At 41.8% G+C, this 12,500-nt stretch overlaps 1 protein-coding gene across 5 annotated transcripts in view; it reads right to left on the reverse strand.

Moving 5' to 3' along the window:
• LOC132101178 (liprin-alpha-1-like) overlaps nucleotides 1-12,500 on the reverse strand; it is an 80,122-nt gene that overhangs the window by 44,968 nt on the left and 22,654 nt on the right. For all 5 annotated transcript variants that reach the window (XM_059505892.1, XM_059505891.1, XM_059505894.1 and 2 more), the window contains exon 16: nucleotides 6,828-7,044. In XM_059505892.1, coding sequence (XP_059361875.1) covers nucleotides 6,828-7,044 — 217 coding nt within the window. The remainder of the gene's footprint in view (nucleotides 1-6,827; nucleotides 7,045-12,500) is intronic.

Raw genomic sequence — 12,500 nt, forward strand, 5'->3', positions numbered from 1 at the left:
CGCTCACACACTCGCTCACTCACTCACTCACACACACACACACACACACACACACACTCACGCTCAATCACTCACGCTCAATCACACACACACACACTCACACTCAATCACTCACGCTCACACACACACACATGCTCAATCACTCGCACACTCGCTCACTCACACACACACTCACACTCAATCACTCACGCTAAATCACTCGCTCACACACACTCACACACAATCGCTCACACTCAATCACTCGCTCACACACACACACTCACACTCAATCACTCACTCACACACACACACACACACACACTCAATCACTCGCTCACTCACTCACTCGCAAACTCGCTCACTCACACTCAATCACTCACTCAATCACTCACTCGCTCACTCCCTCACTCACACACACACTCACTCACTCACTCACACAGACACACTCGCTCACTCACTCACTCACACACACACACACACACACACACACACACACTCACACTCACACACTCACACCCACGCTCAATCACTCGCTCACTCACACACACACACGCTCAATCACTCACGCTCAATCACTCACTCACTCACACACACACACACACACACACACACACTCAAGCTCAATCACTCACGCTCAATCACTCACTCACTCACTCACACACACACACTCACGCTCAATCACTCACGCTCAATCACTCTCACACACACACTCGATCACACAACTCAATCACTCACTCACTCGCTCGCTTACACACACACTCACGCTCAATCACTCACGCTCACTCACACACACACACACTCACACTCAATCAATCACTCGCTCGCACACTCGCTCACTCGCTCACTCACTCACACACACACACACACACACACACACACTCACGCTCAATCACTCACGCTCAATCACACACACACACACACACTCACACACACACACTCACGCTCAATCACTCGCTCACTCACACACACTCACGCTCAATCACTCACGCTCAATCACACACACACACACACACACACACACACACACACACACTCACGCTCACGCTCACGCTCAATCACTCACGCTCAATCACACACACACACACACACTCACACACACACACTCACGCTCAATCACTCGCTCACTCACACACACTCACACTCAATCACTCACTCGCTAGCACACTCGCTCACACACACACACACTCACGCTCAATCACTCTCTCACTCACTTGCTCACTCACACACACACACACTCACATTCAATCACACGCTCACTCACTCACACACACACACACACACACACACGCTCGCTCACTCACACACACACACACACACTCGCTCACACACACACTCAATCACTCGCTCACTCGCACATTCCCTCACTCAGACACACACACACACTCACTCACACTCAATCACTCACTCACTCACACACACACACACACACTCGATCACACAACACTCGCTCACTCGCTCGCTCACACACTCGCTCACACACTCACTCACACACTCGCTCACACATTCACACACACAGAGAGCTTTCACTCTGGACGTCACTGATTCAGTGACAGAGGAACCTCTCACTAATTATTACTGTGTGTCTCTCAAGATGAAGACCAGTTTCTCTAGCAGCGTCCAGCACAGCATTTATTCACTGAAAGTTTTTAGGGGCTTTCAGGTGATTAAAACAAATAATGTTTGGAGACTGTTCTGGAATTAGCCTCTAAATCTATTTTTCCTGAATACTAACATATTGAACCTGCATCTCTCCACCACTGAAGGCCAGCTCACACCCAACTAGGGTTGTAACGATATACCGGTATGACGATACACCACGATATAAACATGTACGATTATCATACCGTGTACATTTGCTTATCTACGATATTGAGAGAAAATAAACACAGAATCTCACCTGCGCCTAGGCAACAACGTTCCACCTAAGGGGCCGTTCACATATCGCGCCTAAAACACGTGGAGAACGTTAGACGAGCTGCTTTCTGATTTTTGATAAGCCTTCGGGCACTTGGCTCCTGAGGCGTCTGCCGTTGCTACAACAATGACCCGCTCTCTCCATGAAGACGCGGAAATTTCAGCAATGGATAAATGAATTTGCAGCACTAAAAATTGCTTGCAGTAGCTCTGCTACTTGATTTATTTAAAAATGGCAATCCATATGCAGCTATGATCAGCTGTTCCTTCATCTTGGCTGAGCGTTCAACGTTGTTACGGGAAAGGTAAGGAAGCTACATGACCTGCGGTGCGCTTGCGGCATTATGAAAAGTTGAGATGTTTTAACTCGATGCGGTGCAGAGGCGCCTGGAAAAAACGAGCACGTTTGCTACATTTGAAATAACGAACTTGAGCGCGCAAAGGACGCGATATGTGAATGGTCACTAACTGTTCTCTTGCTCCACCCACACATACAGCGGAGACAACATCAGAGACAGAGGCCGTTATCTCTAATCTCGATCCCACGTCAAAATATGAGTTAAAATTGGCACTAGTAGGCCTATGGGAATACTTTTTGTATAGAAAAGACGAATGCTTATTTGTAGACACAGTTTGCAAAAACTGTGGTCGGAAAGCGGCTGCAAAATGAGGAAATGCATCGAACATGTTTACATGTTCTATAATTAAGGTTAATGCATTATGATTTGCTGTTTTGATCGCGTCGGAGCCTGGAGCACACGTACAGTCAGGTCCATAAATATTGGGACATCGACACAATTCTAATCTTTTTGGCTCTATACACCACCACAATGGATTTGAAATGAAACGAACAAGATGTGCTTTAACTGCAGACTTTCAGCTTTAATTTGAGGGTATTTACATCCAAATCAGGTGAACGGTGTAGGAATTACAACAGTTTGTATATGTGCCTCCCACTTTTTAAGGGACCAAAAGTAATGGGACAGATTAACAATCATAAAATCAAACTTTCACTTTTTGATACTTGGTTGCAAATCCTTTGCAGTCAATTACAGCCTGAAGTCTGGAACGCATAGACATCACCAGACGTTGGTTTTCATCCCTGGTGATGCTCTGCCAGGCCTCTTCTGCAACTGTCTTCAGTTCCTGCTTGTTCTTGGGGCATTTTCCCTTCAGTTTTGTCTTCAGCAAGTAAAATGCATGCTCAATCTGATCCAGGTCAGGTGATTTGACTTGGCCATTGCATAACATTCCACTTCTTTCCCTTAAAAAACTCTTTGGTTGCTTTCACAGTATGCTTCGGGTCATTGTCCATCTGCACTGTGAAGCGCCGTCCAATGAGTTCTGAAGCATTTGGCTGAATATGAGCAGATAATATTGCCAGAAACACTTCAGAATTCATCCTGCTGCTTTTGTCAGCAGTCACATCATCAATAAATACAAGAGAACCAGTTCCATTGGCATCCATACATGCCCACGCCATGACACTACCACCATCATGCTTCACTGATGAGGTGGTATGCTTTGTATCATGAGCAGTTCCTTTCCTTCTCCATACTCTTCTCTTCCCATCACTCTGGTACAAGTTGATCTTTGTCTCATCTGTCCATAGGATGTTGTTCCAGAACTGTGAAGGCTTTTTTAGATGTTGTTTGGCAAACTCTAATCTGGCCTTCCTGTTTTTGAGGCTCACCAATGGTTTACATCTTGTGGTGAACCCTCTGTATTCACTCTGGTGAAGTCTTCTCTTGATTGTTGACTTTGACACACATACACCTACCTCCTGGAGAGTGTTCTTGATCTGGCCAAACTGTTGTGAAGGGTGTTTTCTTCACCAGGGAAAGAATTCTTCGGTCATCCACCACAGTTGTTTTCCGTGGTCTTCCGGGTCTTTTGGTGTTGCTGAGCTCACTGGTTCGTTCTTTCTTTATAAGAATGTTCCAAACAGTTGATTTGGCCACACCTAATGTTTTAGCTATCTCTCTGATGGGTTTGTTTTGTTTTTTTCAGCCTAATGATGGCTTGCTTCACTGATAGTGACAGCTCTTTGGATCTCATATTGAGAGGTGAAAGCAACAGATTCCAAATGCAAATAGCACATTTGAAATGAACTCTGGACCTTTTATCTGCTCCTTGTAAATGGGATAATGAGGGAATAACACACACCTGGCCAAGGAACAGCTGAGCAGCCAATTGTCCCATTACTTTTGGTCCCTTAAAAAGTGGGAGGCACATATACAAACTGTTGTAATTCCTACACCGTTCACCTGATTTGGATGTAAATACCCTCAAATTAAAGCTGAAAGTCTGCAGTTAAAGCACATATTGTTCATTTTATTTCATGTGTATAGAGCCAAAAAGATTAGAATTGTGTCGATGTCCCAATATTTATGGACCTGACTGTATATTCTAGCGATTCAAACTTACATCGCAGTCTGTTCATTATCAAAATAAAATACAGTCAACTGAACATTTAAAAGGTTACACTGGTCAGTTTAAATAGACCGTATACCGGTCCTCTCTGCTGTTCCAAGGATGTTTTTGCTCATATGAAGAGGATCATCTTTTCTGTGTATGTGCAAAAGTGTAAGTAGTTTACATTATAAATAATAGTTTAACATTTAGATACATTGCGAATATGGAAACATTTGGATTTGTGCCGAATGAGACATGAGCAGCAGTAATCTCCAAATAAATCTAGCCAAACCCGTGCTCGCTCGTCCTCGTCTGCACGCACGCGCTGTCATGATCTAATGCACTGTGTGCTGGATTTTTAAAAACAAATAGGCTAGTGCTACCGGAACGCAAAAACTCTAAATCTGACATTTTCTAGAACAGAATCCATCAGGATCACATTAATGTGAGCAACAGTGTTTTGCTGCAGCAGCGCCGATGGATGCGCTTCACTTAATGCATAGCGCAGTCACGCGCGCCACAGTTACGTTTGGGATCATTTTATTTTAAATGCCATAATGTGAGTTGAAAGCATTGCAATTGTGTTTTAAAATACAACAACGAGCGCCACAAAACCATTCAAAGAGGCGCGTTCAGCGGTCTCCGTGCGGGATAGGAAAGTCAACAAAGTAAATTGATCTCAAATGTATGGCACTCTCTCTTCATTTTATAAAATAATCATAATCACATCTATTCATTTTATAATCTTTCTACTAGCATTTTATTCAGACTAAAACCCCCTTTAATTCAAGTGAGAAAGCGTTTTGTGTGTGTGTGTGTGTGTGTGTGGCTTTTGCACATCCTGTCATGCCAGTGACTGCTTCCTGCAGATTCATTTTGCAGCATTATGGTTAACGATTAATAGATAAATTGATTAATTTAAACCTCAATCGATTATGGAATTAATCAATATTTTGCATCCCTACTTTCAAACATTTGTTCAACCAACGATACAAACACTGACAGCCAATCAGAACCAATATCAAGATCTTCAGTTATCTGTAAAGTTATTGTTTTACTGATCTACAACTGAGACAAAATCAGTTAAATATTTAAATATAATTTTAAATTAACAGATAAATCTATGAATTAAATCTACAGAATGAAGCAGTTATATTATGGGGATAAAGTAATAAATAAGTTAATAAATGAAATAAAGGTTGTATTTGGGGAAGTGCTCCAAAGGTATCTTTTAAGGTGTTTTTGAACCCTATCAACCAATCAGAGGTAAATCAGCCGAGCATGTGATCAATGCAGTCTACGACAGGTGCCTCCTGGGGTCTTATTACAGGTGAGGTTTATAAAGCATGTAGCTTGATTTAACATTCGATGTGCTTCAATGGAGTCTTTCTTCGGTCTGCTGCCTGTTATATGTATTAGTGCTGAATGACAAATCATCAAGACTTAGTTTAGTTCTGTAAACCAAGCTACTGAATCACAGCTAGTGACGACAGCCATCTGAATAAACAAGCGTTTAGTCTGATCTTCGCAAGGTCTAATTGCTCATTTCCTTGCTGCCCCGTCGAGGGAATGGAGCAGGAAGTCCTTCAGTAAACTTCCTGTACAGCTTCCAAGTTTTTCAAGTTTTTGAAAAACATTTTATTTTTGCAAAGCACACGATCATTCGGTCAGTTGGACGATACCTGCACAAACACAGGAGCACAGGTCAGCAGAGGACTGCTGGACACTACACCCTGCAGGACACACACACACACACACGCACACACTCACACTCACGCACACGCGCGCACACACACACACACACACACACACACACGCACACGTGCACACACTCACACTCACGCACACACTCACACTCACACTCACACACACACACACACACACGCACACGTGCACACACTCACACTCACACTCACACTCACACTCACGCACACACACACACACACACACACACGCACACACACACGCACACGCACACGTGCACACACTCACACTCACGCACACACTCACACTCACACTCACACACACACGCACACGTGCACACACTCACACTCACGCACACACTCACACTCACACACACACACACACACACACGCACACACACACGCACACGCACACGTGCACACACTCACACTCACACTCACGCACACACACACACACACACACACGCACACGTGCACACACTCACGCACACATACACACACACACACACACACACACACACACACACACACACACGCACGCACACACGCACACACGCACACACTCACACTCACACACACACACACACACACACGCGCACGTGCACACACTCACACTCACGCGCACACACACGCACACGCACACACACGCACACGTGCACACACTCACACTCACACACACACACACACACACACACACACACACGTGCACGTGCACACACTCACACTCACGCGCACACACACGCACACGTGCACACACTCACACTCACTCACACACACACACACACGCACACACACAGACGTGTGAAGCAGGCTCACCAGGGTCATGACCCCCATGCGGTCCAGCTCTCTGCTGGGGCTGTGTGAGGGCCGGCGGGGCGTGGAGTGACCGGATCCGGGTGGAGAGGAGCTGTGGAAGGAGGGCTGCAGGGACGCTATGGAGCGGAAGCGGCTGTCCAGATCATCTCCACTGCCCACATGACCCTCGATCTCCTCGGCTCTCAGTGTGGTGCTGTCCTTCTCCTCCTGGATCATGCTGCACACACACACACACGTCATCAACACCTCACCACAGAAACCGCAGCGTTTCAGGAAGCAGCATCGTTACAAGCAGCCAGTCACTAAGGGTATTTAAATGCACTTATTTTTATGGATGCACTGATAATGATTTATATTTGAAAGCTGATTACTGATATGTTGACTGATAAATATAAATTCTTGAACAGAAGCGCTTCACAGAAATGAACAAAGTGAAAAATCATTTGACTGATTTCTTTTCCCCGCCAAGGTTTCTATACATATCACGATATATCGATATTGTGAATTCTTATGGCCACAATAACTGTGATATGAAAAATCTAATGTCGTGAGAGTTGAGTTGAGTAAAAAAAAAAAAAATGCTTTTATTAATGTTAATCAGTAATTTTACACATGATAAAAACTACAATTAACTCTTATGCGTTGTTGGGGACATTTTCGTCCACTACGGGGTAATACTGAGTCTTATTTTGGCCACATATTTTGGGAAAATGATTTGAAAATTTTCAAAAATTCACTACCCTTTCGTGATGTTCATGGATGAAAACATCCACTAAATTAAACTGAGAGGTAAAATGTTTTTATGGTTGATCACTAGGTGGGACCATTAACCCTTTAGATAGGCCTGTGCAAAAAAACAAACAAAAAACAAAGCTTAGTTTCTGGCTTATATATGGAGTTATATGGAGTATAACAGCAAATTATAGTGTGTGTGCACCTGCGAGAGAGAGAGAGAGTCATTCGCGCACTTATCTTGATGTATCTGAAAAAATATAAATATGCACCTCAACTCTCAGAACTACATGGAGTAAACAATAAAAAAATAAGTGTGTTTATGCACCTGCTGCCTTTTAATGGTGAGAAGTACAGACCAAACAAAAACAAGTGGATTTAAACACTCGCATGCCATCCTGCTGGTCATTTGATGTTGAGAAGAGCAGCAAGCAACACGAGAAAAGACTTGACTTGTACCACAGTTTTAGAAATGATTATGAAGCCTGACCCCTTCAGTGCGCTGCAGGCAGGGCTGGGAAGGTTCCTTTTAAAATGTATTTCACTACAGATTACAAAATAGAAGCTTTAAAAAGTAATCAGTAACATATTTCATTAGATTACTAAAAAGGTTTAGTAACTTTATCTAAATACTTTGAAATACTTAAGCTTTGTAGCACAAAGGAACATATTAACTTGAGGTCTTGTTTTTATGCTTTCCGACATCTACTAGCAGTAAGATTAGTGTTTTCTTTGCATTTCATTTTTAAGAACATTAATTTTCCAAAGAATTTTTATAAACAAAAAAAATGTATGTCATTTAAACCTTCCAATCAATATAAATTCAATTTGGATACAATTAATGGGATTCCTTGCTGTTTCAGACGGATCCAGATACACCAAACACATAATAAAAGTGGCCAAAACAACTGGCACAGTTGTCCAATTTATACCACAGATTTATTTAATGAATGGACCAAACTTTAAGTGAAAAAGAGTTGCAAAAGAATCGAGTCAAAATTGACAGGGCTCGTTTCACAAGGAATGTTGTTATTAACAATAACCAATGCTTTTGGGAAATACACCTCAGGGATCACAAAATTTCAAAATCCCTGGTAGCCTTTCGGACACGCATTCTTCAGGTTTTGGTAGCCAAAAATGCATTTAACTTGCCCCGAAAAAAAAAAAAAAAAGACATCGGCTGAACTTTACTGTGGACAAATCAGCACGATCAGCAAAAACTAGTAGCATATCGGGATGTAACGATTCAAACTTCTAATGCGATAAAATTCACAATACGGATTACACCATACAATTTTCTTACAAATATATATTTATATTTATTTATAAGACAAATTATAAATCAAAATGTGTCCTTTTATTATTAGACAAAAGACAAAATGCTGCATATTTCTTTGTAAAATTGAAAATGTTAAATAAAAAGCAAACTTTAAATTTTAAAACAAATCCTAAATCAAAAAAGGTCTGTGCTCTATTTTAAATCAGAGGAAACCATTTGAATTACTATCCAAAAAAAGATGCTAAATAACATTTTTGAAAAATTAGGTAAAAATTGAATAGTCCGATTTTACCTTTGTAAATGAGACGCAGATGTCTAGGGCTGGGTACCGAACTCCGATGCCTTTATTGTATCGAACGAAAAACTTCAATACTATGAGTATCGAAAAATTTTTTATCTTTCCAAAAGCCAAGCGGCCGTTTTTTTTTTTTACCAAGCGGCTGTGTCTGAGTGAGCTTGTAGCATACGTGCATGTAAGGACCTAAATTCGCCGTGATTGGCTGTCCACCACCATGTGACGTGACGGGGAGGATTTCTGAAGATACTCGCAGTCACACAACAAGTGTAGTTGTTTTTTCTCAAAACGTTTCCGTTTTACAATGCCAAAGAGGTCTAAAGTGTGGCTACACTTTATAAAAGTGGATGCCGAGTCAGCAAAGTGCAACATATGCGATGAGTATTGCAACCAAAGCTGGCAATACCACCAATTTAATGAAGCATTTGTTTGGATGAGTGTTTTGCCCTCCCTCCCTGTTTAGTTTGGTCTACTCGATTGCGTATCACGCCCCCTTTCACGTCGTCTGAAAAGATTTATCCGGAACAGCGAATTTCTCTGAGCAGCAGACCACTGTATACGTTCACTTAAAACATAACCGACTGTGTTTACGAGGATACTTGCAGACAATTATTTTGATATAATTGTGTGTGTATGCGTTCATTCAGAAGTTACGATACGCGAAAGATGAATTCATTCTCTGTACGTGCATTGTCTGAAATGCTGCTCGCAGCGCGTGCTTTGAATGAGTGAGCGCAAGCCCCGAGTGCGCAAGTTGTTTAAAACGCTTGAATCAGCAATATTTAGAAACAAGTGCAAACGATCAGCTACGATCCGTTTCACCCCTTCAAGCGAGTGAACAACGCGAAGCAAGTTAGGAATTTTACATCACTATTCACGATAGCCCATTGGACTGGAAAACACAATAGCCCCGGGACGTGGGGCTAACGATTTTGCGAGCCCTGCACCTCAGATCTATCCAGTTTGTGAAACACTGGTTTCCACACTGGTTTCGTTAAACAAAATAAATTATTATTTTAAAAGATTGACTCAAAAGAATCATCGGTTCACGAATTGGATCATGAACTTGTATTACAGAGCCAAAGATGATCTATTATTGAACATCTCGAATGAATAAAGACTTCAAGTTCATCTGTAAAGCACATAAAGCTGTCGTTTGAGTTTATAAACTTCTGTTTCATGCATGATTCGTATGGATCTGCTAACTGAATGCAAAGTGTGAGTTCTAGAAGAATGTTTGTGTTGTGATGAGCATGTATCGCTCACTAGGAGTCGCTAAATGAACAGCTGCTGTCCTTTTTTTCAACGGAGGATCAGTTGCCCTATTGGTTAAAATCCCCAAACTGTTTACTTAAATATTAAATTAATAAATGACATCAAAACGGGTTGTTTGCGTTATGATGTGGTGGGCTGCTGTGGGCCAGAAAGTCCAGGGCGACTTTTTGGTCCCAGTCCGCCCCTGAATGGCGCACCCCTATCCAAAAATAAACCAGTTGTATTAATAATGTTATCCTGAGTGTGAAGTGTTACCAGAATTTGTTTTAATTAAGGTGAAAAATACAAGTTTTGTGTTTAAAGTATTTGTGTTGATGTTGAAATGGATTTTAAAATATATGGTATCGGAAAAAGTATCGTTAGGAACCGGTATCGAAACTGAGGTATCGAAATTGGCAACGGATCGAAAGATTCTGAACAATACCCAGCCCTGCAGATGTCACTCTCTGACAGCAGGTGGCACTAATGAAACAGCAGGTGTTTAAAAGCTGCTGGCCCTTTAAGACAGAGTGCACAGATCCAATATAATAATGCACAGGATATTTCTTTCTCCACTGTATACGCTCACTTCAGACATAACCGACTGTGTTTACGAGAATACTTGCAGAGACAATTATTTTGAGATTATTTTTTGTTTAAGTGTTCATTCAGAAGCAAGGACGTGTGAAAGATGAATCAGTTCTGTGTAAGCCATTGTCTGAAACGCTGCTCTCAGCGCGTGCTTTGAATGAGCGTGAATGGTTTAAAACTCTTGAATCGGCAAGATTTAGAAACAAGTGCAAACGATCAACTATCCGTTTCACCCCTTCAAGTGAGTGAACAACACGAATCAGGTTTGGAGTTTCACATCACTATTCAAGACAGCCCATGGGTCAGAGCGGAGATATATTTTGGAGCCCGACTGGAAAACACAATAGTCCCGGGACGTCGGACGAGCGATATTACGAGCCCTGCACCTCAGATCTATCCAGTTTGTGAACCACTGGTTTCCAGATTGGTTTCATTAAACAAAATAAATGATTTTTTTTAAAGATTGACTCATCTGATTCATCTGTTCACGAATCGGATCATGAACTTGCATTACCGAGTCAAAGATAATCTTTTATTGAACATTTTGAATGAATAAAGACTTCAAGTTCACCTGTAAAGCACATAAAGCTATCGTTTGAGTTTATAAACTTCTGTTTCATGCATGATTTGTATGGATCTGTTAACAATGCAAAGTGTGAGTTCTAGGAGAATGTTTGTGTTGTGATGAGCATGTATCGCTCACTAGGAGTCGCTAAATGAACAGCTGCTGCACGCAGGTTTTTTGTTTCAACAGAAAATCAGTCGCAGTATTGGTTAAAATACCCAAACTGAAAAAATAAAAGACATGCCCAAGATTGTGATAAAAGGTAAAAACATATCCAAATCCAAATCAGCGACATAATTTATGAACTTGGCAATTAAAAAGTTAAAATCTTGGATTTCTTTTTAAACATTTGGTAGTTTTGATAAGGACTGAGGTTGATTAATAGATTTATGCAAAATACAATTGGAAAAAAATAATATAAATAATAATACAGTGGATGTTTTCATCCCGAACATAATAAAAGGATAGTGAATTTGAACAACGCACAAGGGTTAATTTGCTTGGAAAATACTTGTGAATACGGCAGTCAAAAAAAAAAAAAAAAAGGTACAGTAGCCCAGCCTAATAATAATCTGTCTATATCAAAAGTATTGCTCTTACCAGACCTGTGTGTTTTGTATCACTAGTGCAAGGTGTCCGTTCTCGGAGAATATAATTCCCCTTTAAGGTGAAGTCGTGGTCTAATGGTTAGAGAGTCGCACTCCCAATCGAAAGGTTGTGAGTTCGAGTCCCGGGCCGGCAGGAATTGTGGGTGGGGGGAGTGCATGTACAGTTCTCTTTCCACCCTCAATACCACGACTTGGGTGTCCTTGAGCAAGACACCACGCAGCATAAATGGCTGCCCACTGCTCCAGGTGTGTGTCCAAGTACGTCATAAATAGAGCGCCGCCGCAGTTTCCTGTCAGAATATATCAGCCCCGCATGTCTCTGCGTCTCTGAGTTGATCTCTACCAAAGC

This window comes from Carassius carassius, chromosome 23, assembly GCF_963082965.1.
Source record: "Carassius carassius chromosome 23, fCarCar2.1, whole genome shotgun sequence".
Classification (NCBI taxonomy): domain Eukaryota; kingdom Metazoa; phylum Chordata; class Actinopteri; order Cypriniformes; family Cyprinidae; genus Carassius; species Carassius carassius.